The sequence below is a fragment of the Hipposideros armiger genome, unplaced genomic scaffold (assembly GCF_001890085.2).
Source record: "Hipposideros armiger isolate ML-2016 unplaced genomic scaffold, ASM189008v1 scaffold_752, whole genome shotgun sequence".
NCBI classification, from domain to species: domain Eukaryota; kingdom Metazoa; phylum Chordata; class Mammalia; order Chiroptera; family Hipposideridae; genus Hipposideros; species Hipposideros armiger.
In genome coordinates, this window is record NW_017732102.1 from 486,327 (window position 1) to 504,511 (window position 18,185).

General features: G+C 36.3%; 1 protein-coding gene across 1 annotated transcript in view; it reads left to right on the top strand.

The window, feature by feature from the left end:
* Positions 1–18,185, top strand: part of XRN2 (5'-3' exoribonuclease 2) — a 99,448-nt gene that overhangs the window by 53,416 nt on the left and 27,847 nt on the right. The window contains exons 25-27 of the mRNA XM_019628173.1: positions 7,241–7,309; positions 7,404–7,535; positions 9,998–10,125. Coding sequence (XP_019483718.1) covers positions 7,241–7,309; positions 7,404–7,535; positions 9,998–10,125 — 329 coding nt within the window. The remainder of the gene's footprint in view (positions 1–7,240; positions 7,310–7,403; positions 7,536–9,997; positions 10,126–18,185) is intronic.

Genomic DNA, 18,185 nt, shown 5'->3' on the forward strand with positions numbered 1-18,185 from the left:
ATTCTCAATGTTTCAGTATTTTCTTTGAGGGGTAATGTTGAGGCCAAGATTTAGTTTACTGCAGTTTTTGTGTGTTTGTTTCAGGGCTTGTAGTGTATCTCAGTATTGTTTTTGCTTTATAAATGAGAATCTGAAAATGTGCTAGTTGTCAGTTATTTCTCTTTATTTTGATTCTTGGCATTTTTTTCCCTTTCTTTACTTAGATGCATCCAGTATTACATTCCATATTTGAAAAGTTGTTTCTTCGTTCAGTTTAGGTGGGTTCTTCCCATCACATTAGGTCTTAATCTATAGTGTTGAGAAAGTATATTATAGAAGTTATTAAAGTGTCTTAAAGTCATAGAAGGAGCCGTAGAGAATACAGTTAGCTGTGACCTAGGAGATTTTTTTTTTCCCCAATTCTGATTCTGTAAGTCATTCAACCTATCAGCAGCTTAACTCTGAATAGAATTGAACTATGTCCCTTAATTTAACTCATCCTGCTCTTCCTCCACCATTGTAATTTGCTTTGACGTAGTATATATTTTTAGAGTAATTCTTTGTCAACTTTAAGTATATAAGTCCTTCATATGATTTTAAATGACAAAAAAGTAATTTTCCTGGTGCAGCAGCACAATTTTGTATCCATTTGGAGGAGTAGATGTACACATATGCACCTTTGTTTTACCTCAGACTCAGTGTTCAAACTAACTTCTTTGTCCTATGTCATACCTTACGAGTTCTTCTTGCTGATCTCTCCTTTCTGTCCCTGGACCTCCTGTTTCTCCAGTTGCCCAAATTTAGGAGCCCATTATATGCTTTGGCTACATTATTACTCCCTACGTCTGCACCACTATTCTGAAAATTTTTTTCTTTCCCATTGTATCTAGCGTTTCCCAGTGAGCCTATTTTTTTTATTCTCTTCTCCTGGAATACTATAGTGATCTCCCAGCTGATTTATTTGATTCCACCTTCCCACTGAATCTATGGGCATTGGCATGTGATATGAGGCTTATCTTTTTTTTTTTAATACTTTTTTTTTTTTTTTTGGTTGGAGAACAGTGTATTTTTCCAGGACCCATCAGCTCCAAGTCAAGTAGTTGTTTCAAGCTAGCTGTGGAGGGCACATCTCAGTGGCCCATTTGGGGGTCGAACCGGCAACTTTGGTGTTATGAGCACTACGCTCTAACCAACTGAGCTAACCGGCCACTCCAAGGCTTATCTTTTGTAAACACTGCTGGTTACTCTGTAGTGCCAGTAGAATTACATTCCTTTGCTTTTTCAAGGCCTATCATAATTTGGCAGAGCGATAGTTCTGTGCCTGACTCTCCACGGCTCTTCAAGGACACCTCCTTACCCAGGCTCGTCCCTTCAGTATCCCATTGACCTCTGTGCCTTCCTCCCATTGTTTGGGCTCTTCCCTTTGTAACCTACCCTTCATTACTTCTCTTCTAAAAGGTAACCTATAAAATATTTAACCTGTATATAAATTCTTTTCAGCAGTACCATTGTCAGGTTTTTCTTTTTCTCTCATAGTATCTAGCATAGTTCTAAACTTATGTAAAAGCTCAGTTGTTCGTAGTGTTGGAACTGGTGTTTACCAAAGTCTTCTAAGAGTCCAAACTTATTCCTTCAGGGGAGTGTTTCTCAAACTTTCTGTATTCACTTTTGGATGGATCAGGCAAGGGATATAATGTTTTATCTCTTCAAGGAGATTTTTAAAAACGCAAACATGTATGAAGATGGAATTTTTAATGTAACCATTGCTGCACTGATTGTAAAGCTCACTGTTGGCAAGCAGGTAACTTGAAAATCCAAAACCTGAAGGAAGTGAATGGAGTACATGCAATCAGTAACAGACTTAATGGGTTGAAAACACTTGGAAGGGTTTAACTTTCACAGCCTGTGATACTTCATAGGACACTGAACTGGTTAACCTCTTCTGATAAAATGTCAGAAAAGACATCTTAAGTCCTATAAACTCTTTAAGTGTTTTAAAATGTCAAGTATATGAATCATACAATTTTCCCTGCAAGAACAGTTTTGCGTTGGTATGCTGATTTATCATTAATTATAGAATGTATCAGGGAAAGGTAGAGTAAAAATGAAACTTGATATTTGGAGTTCCCTGCCTTCTTTTTTTTTTTTTAATTGCGGAATTGGAGGAGGGGAGGAGAACAGTGTTGGGGAATTGGGGAAGGGGACCAGCCAAGTTGTTCTTCAATCTTAGTTGTGGAAGGCGCCAGTCGCCATCTGGCTTCCCGTCGGCAGCTCATGGCCTCTAAGCTCAAGGTGCCGAGTTCAGTCTTAGTTGCGGGTGGGCATAGCCACCATCCCATGCAGGAGTCAAACCGGCAGCCTTGTTAAGAGCACATGCTCTATCCACTGAGCCATCCAGGTAGCAGCTCAGCTCAAGGTGCCGAGTTCAGTCTTAGTTGCGGCATAGCCCCCCATTGAACAGGCAGTCTTGTTGTTAGGAGCATGTGCTCTCACCACCTGAGCCATCCTGCCACCTGTTGGCATCTCAGTGGCAGCTCAGCTGGGGCGCAGCTCACTGGCCCATGTGGGAATCGAACCGGCGGCCCTGTTGCTCAGATCTTGTGCTCTTCAGCTAACTCTTAACCAACTGAGCCACTTGGCCAGCCGCTGCTTTCTTTATGAAGTGTGCTAGCCCTCTCAAACAATAATAGTACTTAAAATAGCATTTCTAAGGGTAATTCTTAAAGTGAATTAAATCCAAAAAAGGTGTTGTATGTTCCATTACTTTTCTATTGAGACTTTGCTACAGTTATTTCTTACAAATAGTTTTAAAGTGCTACTTGTGATACAAATAAGAGCACTGTTCAGTTTCTTTACTTTCAAGCATGCTTAGGTTTAAATTTTTTATTTATTTTGTCCTTGGTGTATTTATGAAGACACAGTGATTAAAATAGGGAGGTTACCTGCCAAGGAAGGGATCCATTATGCTACTTCTGGGTCACAGCTGGTCTGGTTCATAGATGCTTATGCTGGGTTTAGTCAGCACTATTGTACCTGGAAGAAGTGGATCAAAACACTTCTCCTGTTTACCAAATTAGATGAAACAATATAAATCAAAACACAATATTCTTACCTCAGCTGGGCAGCCTAGCCTGTTGAATCCATAGGCTGTTCTGTTAACCCATTTCTTTCCTGAGAGTGCTTCTTTCTTATCTCCAGTGTTACTGCTTTCCCTCCCCTGATAAACTCTCCACAATTAATCTCTTTTGGTTCTGGTGATGGAAATTTGTCAATGAGTAATCTGTATTTTTTCCCTTTATTATTCCCAGTATTGTTATTTCTGTATTTTATCGTGATAAAATTATTTCCATTATTTTTAATCCTCTACCTATAAGAATTTGAATTACATAAATCAGAAGAAAATGAAAAACTTCCAAAGTTTAGATCCAAATGAAAGTTACCCAGTGGTCTTTGTCTAATGGGTTCCTGCCTAGTCTGTCTGTTTCACTTTTAGGAGATTTGTTTAAGTCATGGTTTATATTATCACATTGAAAAAGTACAGTTGAGTTGTGCTCCAGCTTCTTTTGTTATTTAATTTCTAAAAACATAATAGTTCTTAGTATATATTATTGGGAACAAATTAAAATACTAAAAATCTCTCAACCAGTGAAAGCTTAAATCATTTTAGGAGAGTGTCTTCATGTGCTCAAAGATCCAATGGAAAAGAATGCTTTAATCTTTGAGATTATAAATAGTGTTCCTTGTCCATTTGATAGGGACCTCCAAACTTATTTTTAGATACTTTTTTTTTAGCTTCTAATGGTTTGTACCATATTAAGTATATAGATCACTCTGTTGAGTGTGATTCTCAGGGGAAGTAAGGGAGATCTTGGAGATTGTTTTCCTATTAGCTTGGAAATATTTTTCCTTTCAGAGCATGAGCATGAATAATGGAACTTTTAAAACAATTTTATTGAGGAATAATTGACATATAGTAAACTGCACATATTTGACGAATAAATGAATTTGTTTTCCTAAACATTTGTTTCAGCTATCTTATTAAATCTCTTGTTGTAACCATTGTCCTTCAGGAGAGATTATCCCTGTATCCCATGGTTTATCTCTTCTCCCTGAAACATCTTACTCTGGCTGTCCCCTTCATTTTCTTAGTTTCATCTCTTTCTGTGTATTTGCAGATCTTCATCTTGAGCCCTCACCTGAATGTGCTCTTCATTCCATTTCCAGCCGTGCCATTTCTTTTGCTGGCCCAATATTTCCACCTCAAGTACATGTTGAAGGCTCCTTTTGGTTTTCTCCCCCTGCTGTCTTACACACTGCCACTGGGTGGTTCTTTCTGAATTGGATCTTTGATTGCTTTTACTCTCTTACTGACAACTTGAAGTAGCTTCCATGTTATGGTCATAACAAGCCCTTCACAACAGTATCCCAGTTTAACCAGCCTGTCTTACTGCCCACTTCCGTTGACATTTTTGCACTCCAATCTAGCCCTTCTCTACTGGGGTGCCACCTGAGAATTAAATCTGATGAGAACTTAAAGCATTCGTTGCATGTAATGAATCAGTTTGTGTCCTGTGCCTTTAGAGTGATACTAGTTATGTGTCTTCCTTGGGAGAATTGATTTTTTTTTTTAATCATTTTTTGAAGGCTTAGTTCACTCCCAGATTCCTATTGAGTGAGAAGGCTGCTTTAAAATGAGCTACTCCTTGGTCCTGGGAACCCTTTTCATGACTGTTCCACTTATTTCCTTTGCCATCCTGTAGCCAATTCTGTCCCACCTTAAACCATAGTTTTCTGGATGACGTTTTCCGGATGACGTTTTCCTTGGTCCTAAGTGAAAGAATCCCCTTCCTCTTCCATCATACACACATGCTTTTAACCCATACACTCACAAAGACTTGCATGTGGAAGATGTGTGTGTGCACATGCTTTGACAGCTCTTTTTCTGTGCCTGTTAACAGCCTTTCCCACTTTATTCCTTATAAAACTGTTATTAAACATTTTCTGTTTCTCTTATTAGAAGGGGAGGCAGGGGTTCGATGTATTTGTAACCTCCACTCACACCATGAGACCATGTATGCAGTTGGGCAGTCTTAAGTAAAAGTTTGATAAACTGCTGAAAAGCCCTGCTGACAGATAACTGCTTTGAGATACTTTAGTTGCAAATCTTGCTTTATTACCAGTTTTCTCTTTACTTCGTATCTGCAAAGCACTAATGAGCCTAAATACTTAACTACTGTTTTCTCTGTTACCATCTTAAACCTTTAACACTGCTTGTCCTGGCTTGCCCTGCTTAAGCCGCTTTGCCCAATAGAGAACATTTGAGATAAAACAGTTGCTAGTGAATGAGTTGTAAGAGGAACAGATGGAGTAAATGAAATGTTGCTCAGCTGTTGTTGAGTTCATAGCATTTTTATTATAAACGAAGTTATTTTTGTGTACTTAAAATATACAGTTAAATCCTACTCAATGAAAATTTCTATAACAAATGGGTCCTAATAATTTAAAGTAGCAGTATTTGAAGAGAAAAAAAGTTAGCTATCTAAAATGTCAACTAGTTCAATGAAACCTTTTTTTTAACTGACTGTAACTGTAATTTGTAATCGCCGGAAGAATTTTAGAAAATATTTAAAAAGCACAAAGGAAAAACGATGGTTGATTGTATAGAGAATATCATTGGTAACCTTTTGGTAAATATATGTCTAGTCTGTTATATATGGTATATATATTTCTCATGCCATTATTCTATTACCAAAATATTTTAAATATCAGCTGAATTTTACGGAAGAACTGTAGTTTTTTTAACCAGTCCACTATTATTCATACACTTAGGTTTTATAGTTTTCTACATTATGAATACAAATGTTATGAGCGTCCTTAAGTACCGGGAGTGCCAAAAAAATGCATACAAGTGGACACTTTGGTCAACTAATCAGAAGTGTCTAGATGCTGATGGTAACCACTTTGAACACCTCTTGTAGTTGCAGAAGTCAAATGTGACTTGTATTCATTTTTTGTTATTGGTATATATTGAGTATTATAATTTTAATAGATTTTCCTTTCTTAAAATGTGTATATATTTTTTGGCACCCTCTGTAAACATAAGACACTTGTCCAGAGTTCTAGAGAGGCATTGCTGTGTCAGAAGAAAGTCTTTTGTACTTACCAACCTTTGGGATAGATACACTCTCATACCACCAGAAAGGAAGTTTGACCCAGCTTATTATACTCAAAATCTGAAATGTACAGTCTTATAAAATAAGTTTTTGTATAGTTTTCAAACTGTGGCTATTTCATTATCAAAGAAACACACATTAGTAGAACAGGATACAGGATTACAACTGGGAAGTTTAGTGCTCCCTCTCCCCCTAGATTATTTGTGTTCATTTTTTGATTTTGCAAATGTTTGTATTGTTGTTTGCATCTTTTCCTTATTATTTAGAATGCTAGAGGGAGAGTCTTTGCCAGGGACTGAACAAAAATGAAAGGTGTTTTGTTTTTGTTTTTGTTTTTTTATTGGGGAATTGGGGGGATGGGAACAGTGCTGGGGAATTAGGGGAAGGGGAACAAACAAGTTGCTGTTGCTTTGTTCTTCAGTCTAGTTGTGGAGGACCTTGCTTCACTGGCCCAAGTTGGCACCATCATTGTGCTCTTCCCGGGTGAGGCAGATCAGTCGCCAACCTCTGGACGGCCCGCTCACAGTGGCTGCTGGCCGCACACGCTGGCCCATGGCAACCCACTGCCACAGGGGTTGCAGCCTACGCCGTCACTGGCAACTCACGGCAGCCCAGCTTCAGGTTGAGCTGTTGTTCAGCATCTTAGCTGTGGAGGGCAGTGTCACTGTCCCTCACCTGTGGGATCCGAACCGGGGCCCTCTGGCGTCCCAAGCCAGTTCTTAACCATCGCGCCACTTGGCCGGCCAGAAAGGTGTTTTTTTATTTTTTGTTGTCGTAAACCTCTTCAGCTGGTCTCTCTATATTAGAATTTCTCAAGAGTTGAGGCAATGTCTATTTCTCTGTGATCCTCCACAGCTAGAACTTAGCTCTTCCCCCAGAGAGTTACATGAAGGCTATGTACTAATAATTAGCTGCAGTTTGGTGAGGAAGATATTTAGACATTTAGCAAAACTATTGACTGAAAAATAATTTTTGGAGAAAACGTTTGGATTTTATTCTGTTTAAACATGAAAATTACCTCAGTGTATGTGATAGTTAAGCCAGCCTAATACAATAAAATCATTAAATTGTGTATTGTTCTCTTCTAGTATTAATTTTAAAGACCCGCAGTTTGCTGAAGATTACATTTTTAAAGCCGTAATGCTTCCGGGAGCAAGGTAACAACAATGTTGTTATAAAATATACACTACCTAGATTTGTTTTATATGAATGATGTTCATCTCTGTAACTCTTACATTTTCAAATGGTCAGAAAACCAGCACCGGTACTGAAACCTGGTGACTGGGAAAAATCCAGCAATGGACGGCAGTGGAAGCCGCAGCTTGGCTTTAATCGGGACCGGCGGCCTGTCCACCTGGATCAGGCAGCATTCAGGACTTTGGGGTGAGTGGTAGGTTTCTGTCCTTTGTATATTTTGCTTTTTCTGAATCATCCACAAAGCATTGCCAGTATTTATGCCAAAGATATTTAAGAGACTATTAAATACAACTTTTTGCAGATATTTTAATGATTTTATACTTTTCTGCTTTTCTTCAGTTTTTAAAATTCACTTTTGTTTGTTTGATTTATGTATTACTTTGTGTTGCTTGAGAATTCCACTGTTTTCTCTTAAGAGATTTTGTTATCTTTCTGACAGTTACTTAAAAAGAAAACATTCCCTTTACCCTCAAGAAAGTTTTAGATGAATTAATGTATGATAGAACCTGTTTAAGGTGTTAACCAATACATTAGTACACAAAGCCACCAGTCTCCTAGACATTTACTTAACCAGTATTCAAATAATGATGTCTCATTGTTGCTTGAATTTTTCATTTCTTTGCCTATTAGTTAGATTGAGTCTCTTAATATGTTTACTGTTAATTTGTATTTCTTCTGTGAATTTCTGGTTTTTATCCTTTGCTCTTATTAGCTATTGAATTATCTTTTTCCTAGCTACAGAGAAAACTATATATAGAGAGGGGTCTTTATTAAAACAATAACAGGTAAAAAGCTGGGATAAAAAGAGCAATGGGCTGAGGGAAATTTGAATGAGTTATTGTTTATGAATTAATAATGATAACTCACATATAGATATTTTCAACTCATGGAAAACCCTTAAGATTCAAAATGGGATTTAGGCATTAGGTTGCCTTTAGCATGTACTTTAGACAGTAAGGGACAGAGTGGCATAATCATTAAAACCCTACCAGACCTGAGGCCCTGAACCTAACTCCCCTATACCTGGGCTCCTGAGCATTAAAGAGAAAAATCCAACATGATATAGAAAAATGTTAGTTACATGCAAGCAAGTGGTTACACTAAGATGGAACTTGGAGACATTGTAGAAAATAGGTCTACCTTTCATCTAGCGCCAATATTCCACCTTGGTGTGTGCCAATCCACCCAGCAGGATGAGCCTTGTTTCACACAGAGGTACTTCTTGCAAAGTGAGCACCAGATGTTGTTCTTCACCTTCTTGCATGGATTGTCTTTGTAAGACACTCCAGGATTTTGCTTGTTGTACCTGGAGTGCTTTTCCATGCACACAACACAGATATGATTAGATAAGATACGATTAGAAATTACTGAAAAATCGGTACCGCGGTCTGGTAGGGTTAAGAGCATGGGCTTTGGATCCTAAATGTCTGGATTCAAATGCCTTTTTACCACTTGATATTTTTGTGCGAGTTACTGAACTGCTGTATGCCTCCATTTCCTCTGTGTGAAATGGGAATAATAATTACACCTACCTCATGAAGTTGTGAGGATGAAGTGAGCTGATGTCTGTCAAGTGCTTAGGATAGTTCCTCAACACCGGAATTGTTAGCTGTTACTGTCGTTGGTTGTTTTGGAAGTTTTTATTCTTAATAGTGAAAGAAATGCAAATTTGAAATATTCTTAAGATATCTTTTTGCATTATTACAACTGTTTTGGAATGCAACATAGCAGTACCTCTAATTTGAATTCTAAGTTCTGAAGATGCTCTTAAGTTTGATCCAAATGCCTATTTCTTGGAATTAATCCTGAGGAAATAATTTTAGAGGAACATGAAGTTTTATGCCCAAGTATATCTAATGCATTGTTATCTATACTACTAGTACTAAATGAGAGTAGTGGTTTAGTTAAATACGAGACTTCCACATGGTAAAGTATCCTATGGTTATACATATTACAATTACAAAAGACTATGAAAGCAAGGGAAATGTTTGATATAGTAAGTTGAAAATAGCAAGATATAGAGTAGTAGTGTAGACAGATGGCCCTCTGTAGCTGCAGGTTTTGCATCTGCAGGTTCAACCAACTGTGGATCAAAAATATTGGGGCAGAAAATCCCTAACAGTTTCAAAAAGGAAAACTTGAATTTGTCATGTGCCAAGTACTTCACTGAATCTATGTAAATAAATGATGTAATTTGTAGGCATACCCTGCTGCAGCTTATGTGCAAAGATAGGCTACGTGTAGGTACTATACCATGTTATAGAAGGGACTTCTCAGATTTTCGTATCTCCAAGGGGTCCTGGAACCTATCCCCCATAGATACCAAGAGACAACTGTACAGTGATAATAGACAAAACTGAAATGTAATGCAAAAAAAGAAAAATATACATAATATTTTTGCTTAAAGTAATTGATAAATATTTCAATGATTATCATTAAGAATCATGGTGTCACAAGTAGCATTTGCTGTCACCATTAATATCAGGTACTGTTTTGAACTTTGTTAATAGTCTTTAAATCTGCGTTATCTTAATCAGATCTAGTAGTAAAGAGATGGCTGCTAGCACTTGATTAATTTGTGGCAGCTGTGATGTGATGAATATCTCTAGATATAATTGTTTTCTGGTTGCCGGGGGTTTCTTTTGCAGCCATGTTATGCCGAGAGGCTCAGGAACTGGCGTTTACAGTAATGCTGCACCACCATCTGTGACTTACCAGGGAAACTTATACAGGCCGCTGTTGAGAGGACAAGCCCAGATTCCAAAACTTATGTCGAGTAAGTTTTTACTAATTGGTTGTTTCACATGCTAAATTAAATTAAATATTACAACAAAGGTTGGTTTCTAATCTTCATTACTAAAAAGATTTATTGTATCAGTGCAAAGATAGTAGATTTAAAAACATAAATTTTAGAAGAATTAGAAGAGAATACTACATGCAGTCTTCAGATATTTTTCCTGTATAGAGTTAATTGAATATATGAATTCGATTTCTTATTTTCATTTGTAAATCTTCTTTTGAGTGAACATATGCAAAAAGAGGTATGTGGAGTGCACTGCTGTTTATTCCATTAATCCATGTAGTGGGGCAATTAAATCACATGCAGTTGATATAGAATTACAACCACTAAATAGAAAGATAACAATATCCCTTTCTATTTATTTACTTATTTATTGTGAAATAAACATTTTTTTAAAAATTAGTTTCAGTGGTACAACATAGTGCAATAGTTATACTTTTTACCCCTCAAAGTGACAACCCCCCACCCCCAGTCCACCACCCCATTCCTCCCCCATATTATACATATCTATTAAAATTCCCTTGACCTCCACTCCCACACTATACTCCACGTCCCATGACTCTCTATGTGTGTGTGTGTGTGTGTGTGTGTGTGTGTGTGTGTGTGTGTGTGTGTGTGTGTGTTTATTCAATTATAGTTGACATACAATATTATACATCAGCTTCAGGTGTACAGTGCAGTGATCAAGCCTCTACCCCATCCATGAAGTGGTCTCCCTAACAAGACATGTGACCATCTGACACCCTACAAAATATTTACAACATTATTGATAATATTCCCCAGACTGTCTTTTCTATCACTGAGGCCATATTGTAGTTACCAGTTTGTATTGTCTCTATATATCTCTGAGACCACTTCTGTTTACTTTGCTCGTTCATTCAGATATTTAGATTCCACATATAAGTGAGATCATATGGTATTTGTCTTTCTCCGACTGACTTATTTCACTTTACATAATAGTCCCTAGATCCATATCGTTGCAGTAATATCCCTTTCTTGAACAAATTGTATTTCATTACCACCTAAGACAAAGTCAGGCATTGCTTTAGGTAGGAATATGCCTTTTACCCTGTGATTCTGTAAAGACCCTGGCCTTTTCCTGACCCCTTATAACTTGTTTGTGGACAGAAATGGTTCAGAAATGTTAAACAGGAGAAGAATTTTATGGTATTTGGATTACAGTGGAAAAGGGAGAAAATAGTTGAATGTTAGGCTTCATAGATTTTGGCATTATTTTTAAATTGTATCCCCATTTCGTGTTATTTTTGATCTCCATGGCTTTGCTTATTTATCAAAAAAGTCTAAGTCGTGCCAAGTTTTCAGTACTGCTTTCTTCGTGAAGTCCTTTCTTCTTCATCCCTGGTTGTCTGGTTGCAGCCCAACCAGACAATGTCAGAATGGCAGGGAAGAGAGTGGGGCAAGATGTTAACATTTGTTAAATCTAAATGTCATCATTTCAAATATTTTGCTGAATATTTGAAATATTTCATAAAAATTAAATTATAAAGAGATAGGGCTTTATTCTCTGCACTGTATATTACATCCCTGTGACTTACTTTATAACTGGGAGTTTGTACATCTTAATCCCTTCTCCTTTCCTTCCCATCCCCCCACCACCACCCCCTTCTCTGGCAACCAACAAATTGTTCTCGGTATCTGTGAATTTGTTTCTGTTCCATTTTATTTGTTTATTTGTTTTTTTAGATTGCACATATAAGTGAAATCATATGGTATTTGTCTTTCTCTGTCTGACTTATACATAACAAACTACTCTCAAAGTCCAACTCTGTTGTTGCAAATGGTAAGATTTGGTAAGATTTCATTCTTTTTTATGGCTGAGTGTTACATACCACATCTTCTTTATCCATTCTTTTATCGAAGAACCTACATTGCTTTCATACCTTGGCTGTTATAAACGATGCTACAATAACCATAGGGGTGCATATATCTTTTTGAATTATTGTTTTTGTTTTCATCGGATAAATATCCAGATGTGGAGTTGCTGGGTGGTATGGTAGCTCTATTTTTAATCTATTGAGGAATCACCATACTGTTTTCCATAGTGACTGTTCTAGTTTACAATACCACCAACGATGCATAGGGTCCCCTTTTCTCCACATCCTCGTCAATTCTTACTTGTCTTTTTCATAATAGTCATTCTGACAGGTGTGAGGTGATATCTCATTGTGCTTTTAATTTTCATTGCCTTCATGATTAATGATGTTGAAAATCTTTTAATGTGGCTGTTGGCCATCTGTATGTCTTCCTTGAAGAAATATCTATTCAGTTCCTATTGCCCAATTTCTAATTGGATTGTTTGGTTTGTGATGTTGAGTTGTATGAGTTCTTTATATATTTTGGATATTAACCCCTTATTGGATATATCATTTATAAATGTATTCTCCCATTCAGTAGGTTTCCTTTTTGTCTTGTTACATACCTTCACTGTGTAAAAGCTTGTTGATTTATATAGTCCCATTTGTTTATTTTTCCTTTTGTTGCATTGCCTGAGGAGACATATCCCCCAAAATATTGTTAAGACCAATGTCAGAGAGTTTACTGCTTATGTTTTCTTCTAAGAGTTTTTACAGTTTTGGGTCTTATATGTAAGTCTTCAGTCCATTTTGAGTTTATTTTTGTATATGGGATAAGAATGTGGTCTAATTTTTTTTTTTGCATGTATCTGTTCACTTTTCCTAACACCATTCATTGAAAAGACTGTCTTTTTCCCATTGTATATTTTTGCCTCCTTTGTTGTAGATGAATTGACCACTATAGCATTTTTTTTTATTTCTAGGCTCTCTATTCTTTGATCTATATATCTGTTTTTTATATTACCACACTGCTTTGATTACTATAGATTTGTAATGTAGTTTGAAATCAGGGGGTGTGGTACCTCCAACTTTCTTCTTCTTTTTCAAGATTGCTTTGTTTATTAGGGTTTTTTTGTGGTTCCATATAAATTTTAGGATTATTCTAGTTCTGTAAAAAATGTCATTGGTATGTTGATAGGATCGCATTGAATCTGTAGGTTGCTTTCAGTAATATGGACATTTTAATGATATTAATTCTTCCAATCCATGAGTACAATATATCCTTCCATTTATTTGTCTTCTTCATTTCTTTCATCTATGTCTTATAGCTTTCCAAGTACAGGTCTTTTACCTCCTTGGTTAAATTTCTTCATAGGTATCTTATGTTTCTTTCAGTCAGTTGTAAATGGGGTTGCATTTTTAACTTATTTTTCTGATAGTTAATTATTAGTGTATAGAATTGCAACAGATTTCTGAATATTGATTTTTTTTATCCTGCAACATCACTGAATTCATTTATTCCAGTAGTTTTTTGTTGGAATCTTCAGGGTTTTCTATAAATAGTATCATGCCATCTGCAACTAGTGACAATTTTACTTTTTCCTTCCCAATTTGTATACCTTTTGTTTTTTTTCTTGTTTGATTGCTGTGGCTAGGACTTCCAATACTGTGTAGAATAAGAGTAGCGAGAGTGGGCATCCCTTATCTTGTTCCTGATGTTAGAGAAAAAACTTTTAGCTTTTCATCCTTGAGTATGGGTTTATCATAGGTAGTCTGACATTTAAGTTCGCAAACTCATCCTAGAAAAAGTAACTCATTGCTAAATATCATTAAGGTCATCTTTGAAGTACTGCCCTTGGGAAGTTATACACCGATGCCAGCACCTAGTCCACCCTTCACAGCAGTTTTGGAACTCTTTTTCTGGAATGGCCATTAGAGCTGTCATATTACCCTTCATGTCCTGAATGTCATCAAAATGTCTTCCTTTCAATATTTCCTTATTTGTTGGTTTATTTATTTAAATTCGTTTCAGGTGTACAACACAGTGCAATAGTTATACTTTTTACCCCTCAAAGTGACAACCCCCCACCTCCAGTCTGCCGCCCGCCTCCCACCCTCTGATATCATACATATCTTTTACAATTTCATTGACTCCACTCCCACGCTATACCCCACATCCTGTGACTATATATATATATATTCAATTATAGTTGACATACAATATTATACAACATCAGCTTTAGGTGTACAGTGCAGTGATCAAGCCTCTACCCCATCCAAGAAGCTATCTCCCTAACAAGACGTGACCATCTGACACCCTACAAAATATTTACAACATTATTAATTATATTTCTCGAACTCTTTCATATCCTTGTGGCAATATTGTATTTACCTATTTATGCTGTCTAATCCGATCCCCTTCTCGCTCATATAAATCCCCCTACCAACTAGCAACTATCAGTTGTTCCTCTATATCTCTGAGACTATTTCTGTTTACTTTGCTCTGTCATTCAGTTTTTTAGATTCAACGTAAAAGTGAGTTCATATGGTATTTGTCTTTCTCCGACTGACTTATTTCACTTAACATAATAGTCTATAGGTCCATCCATATCGTTGCAAATGGTACGATTTCATTCTTCTTTATAGCGGAGTAATACTCCACTGTATAAATGTACCACAGTTTCTTAATCCGATCGTCTACCGATGGACATTTCGGTTGTTCCCAAGTCTTGGCTATTGTAAATAGCTCTGCAATAAACATAGGGGTGCATATATTTTTTTGAATTAGTGTCTTGGGTTTTTCTGGATAAATACCTAAGAGTGGAATTGCTGGGTCATAAGGTAGTTCCATTTCCAGTTTTTTGAGATACCTCCATACTGATTTCCATAATGGCTGCACCAATCTGCAATCCCACCAACAGTGCAGCAGGGTTCCCTTTTCTCAACAACTTCGCCAGCACTTGTTGTTCGTTGATTTATTGATGATAGCCATTCTGACTAGAGTGAGGTGGTATCTCATTGTGATTTTTACTTGCATATCTCTAATGATTAGTGAGGTTGAACATTTTTTCATATGCCTGTTGGCCATCTGTATGTCCTTTTTAGAGAAATGCCTCTTCATATCCTCTGCCCATTCTTTAATTGGGTTGTTTGTTTTTTTGGTGTTGAATGAGTGTTTTATAAATTTTGGATATTAACCTCTTATCAGATATATCATTGGCAAATATCTTCTTCCATTCAGTAAGCTGTCTTTTTGTTTTATTGATGATTTCCTTTGCTGTGAAAACCTTTTAAGTTTGATGTAATCCCATTTTTTTTAATATTTTTATTTATTTTCCCTTGCCCGATGGGATATATCAGTAAACATATTACTGAGGATAATTTCTGCAAATTCGCTTCCTATGTTTTCTTCTAGGAGTTTTATGGTTTCAGGTCTTAGATTTAAGTCTTGAAACCATTTTGAATTTGTTCTCGTGTATGGTGTAAGTAGGTGATTCATTTTAATTTTTTTGCACGTGTTAGTCCAGTATTCCCAGCACCATTTATTAAGTAGACTATCTTTACTCCCATGTAAAGTCTTGCTTCCATTGTCATAGATTAAATGACCGTATATGGATGGGTTTATTTCTGGGCTCTCTATTCTGTTTCATTGGTCTGTGTCTGTTTCTATGCCAGTACCATACTGTTTTGATTACTATAGTCTTGTAGTATGATTTGATGTCAGATAGCATGATATCTCCCACTTTGTTCTTATTTCTCAAGATTGCCCTGGCTATTCGGGGTCTTTTATGGTTCCATATAAATTTTAGGATTATATGTTCTATTTCTGAGAAAAATGTCCTTGGTAGTTTGATAGGAATTACATTGAATCTGTATATTGCTTTAGGTAGTATTGACATTTTAACAATATTAATTCTTCCTGTCCATGAACATGATATATATTTCCATTTATTTGTATCTTCTTTGATTTCTCACTTCAACGTCTTATAATTTTCTGAGTACAGGTCTTTCACTTCCTGTGGTTAAATTTATTCCTAGATATTTTATTGTTTTTGAAGCAATTGTAAAAGATACTGATTTTCTGATTTCTTCTTTTGATAGTTTATTATTGGTGTATACAAATGCAACTGACTTCTGAATGTTAATTTTGTATCCTGCTACTTTATTAAATTGATTTATGTGTTCTAACAGTTTTTTGGTGGAGTATTTGGGATTCTCTCTATATAGTATCGTGTGTGTGTGTGTGTGTGTGTGTGTGTGTGTGTGTGTGTGTGTGTATTTTTTTTTTTTACTTCCTGCTTTCCAATTTGGATGGCTTTTATTTAATTTCCTTGTCTGATTGCTGTGGCTAGAACTTCCAAAACTATGTTGAATAGAAGTGGTGAAAGTGGACAGCATTGTCTTTTTCCTGATCTTAAAGGGAGCTTTCCTTCATTGAGTATGGTGTTTGCTTTGGGCTTATCATATGTGGCCTTTATTATGTTGAGATATGATTCCACTATTCTCACTTTGCTAAGAATTTTTATCATAAATGGCTGCAGGATTTAGTCAAATGCGTTTTCTGCATCTATTGATATGATCGTGTGGTATTTATTTTTTATTTTGTTAATGTGACATATTACGTTAATTGATTTGAGGATATGAACCAACCTTGCATACCAGGAATGAATCCCAGTTGATTGTGGTGTATGATATTTTGAATGTGTTGGTGAATTCGATTTGCTAGTATTTTGTTGAGGATTTTTGCGTCTGTATTCATTAGGGATATTGGCCTGCAGTTTTCTTTTTTTCTAATATCTTTTTCTGATTTTGGGATCAGAGTAATAGTGGCCTCATAAAATGTGCTTGGGAGCCTTCCCTCCTTCTGTACTTTTTGGAATAGTTTGAGGAGAATAGGTATGAATTCTTTTTTGAATGTTTTGTAAAATTCACCTGTGAAGTCATCTGGTCCACGACTTTTGTTTGTTGGAAGCTTGTTGATTTTGATGCAGTTTTTTTGGTAGTAATCAGTCTGTTCAGAGTTTCTGTTTCTTCTTGGTTCAGACTTGGTAGATTGTATGCTTCTAGAAATTTATCCATTTCTTCCAGATTGTCAAATTTGTTGGCATATAGTTGCTTGTAGTATATTCTTAAAATTTTCTGTATTTCTGTGGTATCTGTTGTCATGTCTCTTCGTTCATTACTGATTTTATTAATTTGGGTCATCTCTCTCTTTTGCTTGGTGAGGCTGGCTAAGGGTTTGTTGATTTTGTTTATCTTTTCAAAAAACCAGCTCTTGGTTTCATTGATCTTTTGTTTTTTTGTTTTTTTGTTTTTGTCTCTATTTCATTTATTTCTCTCTGGTCTTTATTATTTCCTTCCTTGTACTACCTTTGGGCTTGTTTGCTGTTCTTTTTCCAGTTCCCTTAGGTGTAAAGATAGTCTGATGATTTGAGATTGTTCTTCTTTCTTTAGATAGGCCTGCATTGCTATGAATTTCCCTCTTAGGACTGCTTTTGCTGTGTCCCATAGATTTTGGGTTGTTGTGTTTTCATTTTCATTTGTCTCGAGATAGCTTTTGATTTTTTCCTTGATCTAATTTTTGACCCATTCGCTATTTAGTAGCATGTTATTCAGCCTCCATTATTTGTGTGCTTTCCGGGTGTCTTCTTATAATTGAATTCTAGTTTCATAGCATTGTGGCTGGAGAAGACGCTTGATATTTCAGTCTTCTTAAATTTATTGAGATTTGCTTTCTTTTCTAACATGTGGCCTTGCTTGGAAAAAGTTCCATGTGCACTTGAGTAGAATGTATATTCTGTTTCTTAGGGGTGACATGCTATAAAAATATCGATTAAATTCAGCTGGTCTAAAGTGTCATTTAATGCCAGTGTTTCTGTGTTGATTTTCTGTCTGGTGGATCTGTCCATTGGTGACAACAGGGTGTTGAACTCCCCTACTATGATAGTGTTACTGTTGATCTCTGTCTTTATGTCTGTCAAAATATGTTGTATATGTTAAGGGGCTCCTACGTTGAGTGCATAGATGTTTACTAGGGTTATGTCCTCTTGTTGAATCAATCCTTTTACTATTATGTAGTGTCCTTCTTTGTCTTTTATTGTAGTCTTCATTTTAAAGTCTATTTTGTCTGAAATAAGTATTGCTACTCCCGCTTTTTTCTCATTTCCAGTTGCGTGAAATATCTCATTCCATCCCTTTACTTTCAGTCTGTGTGTGTCTTTT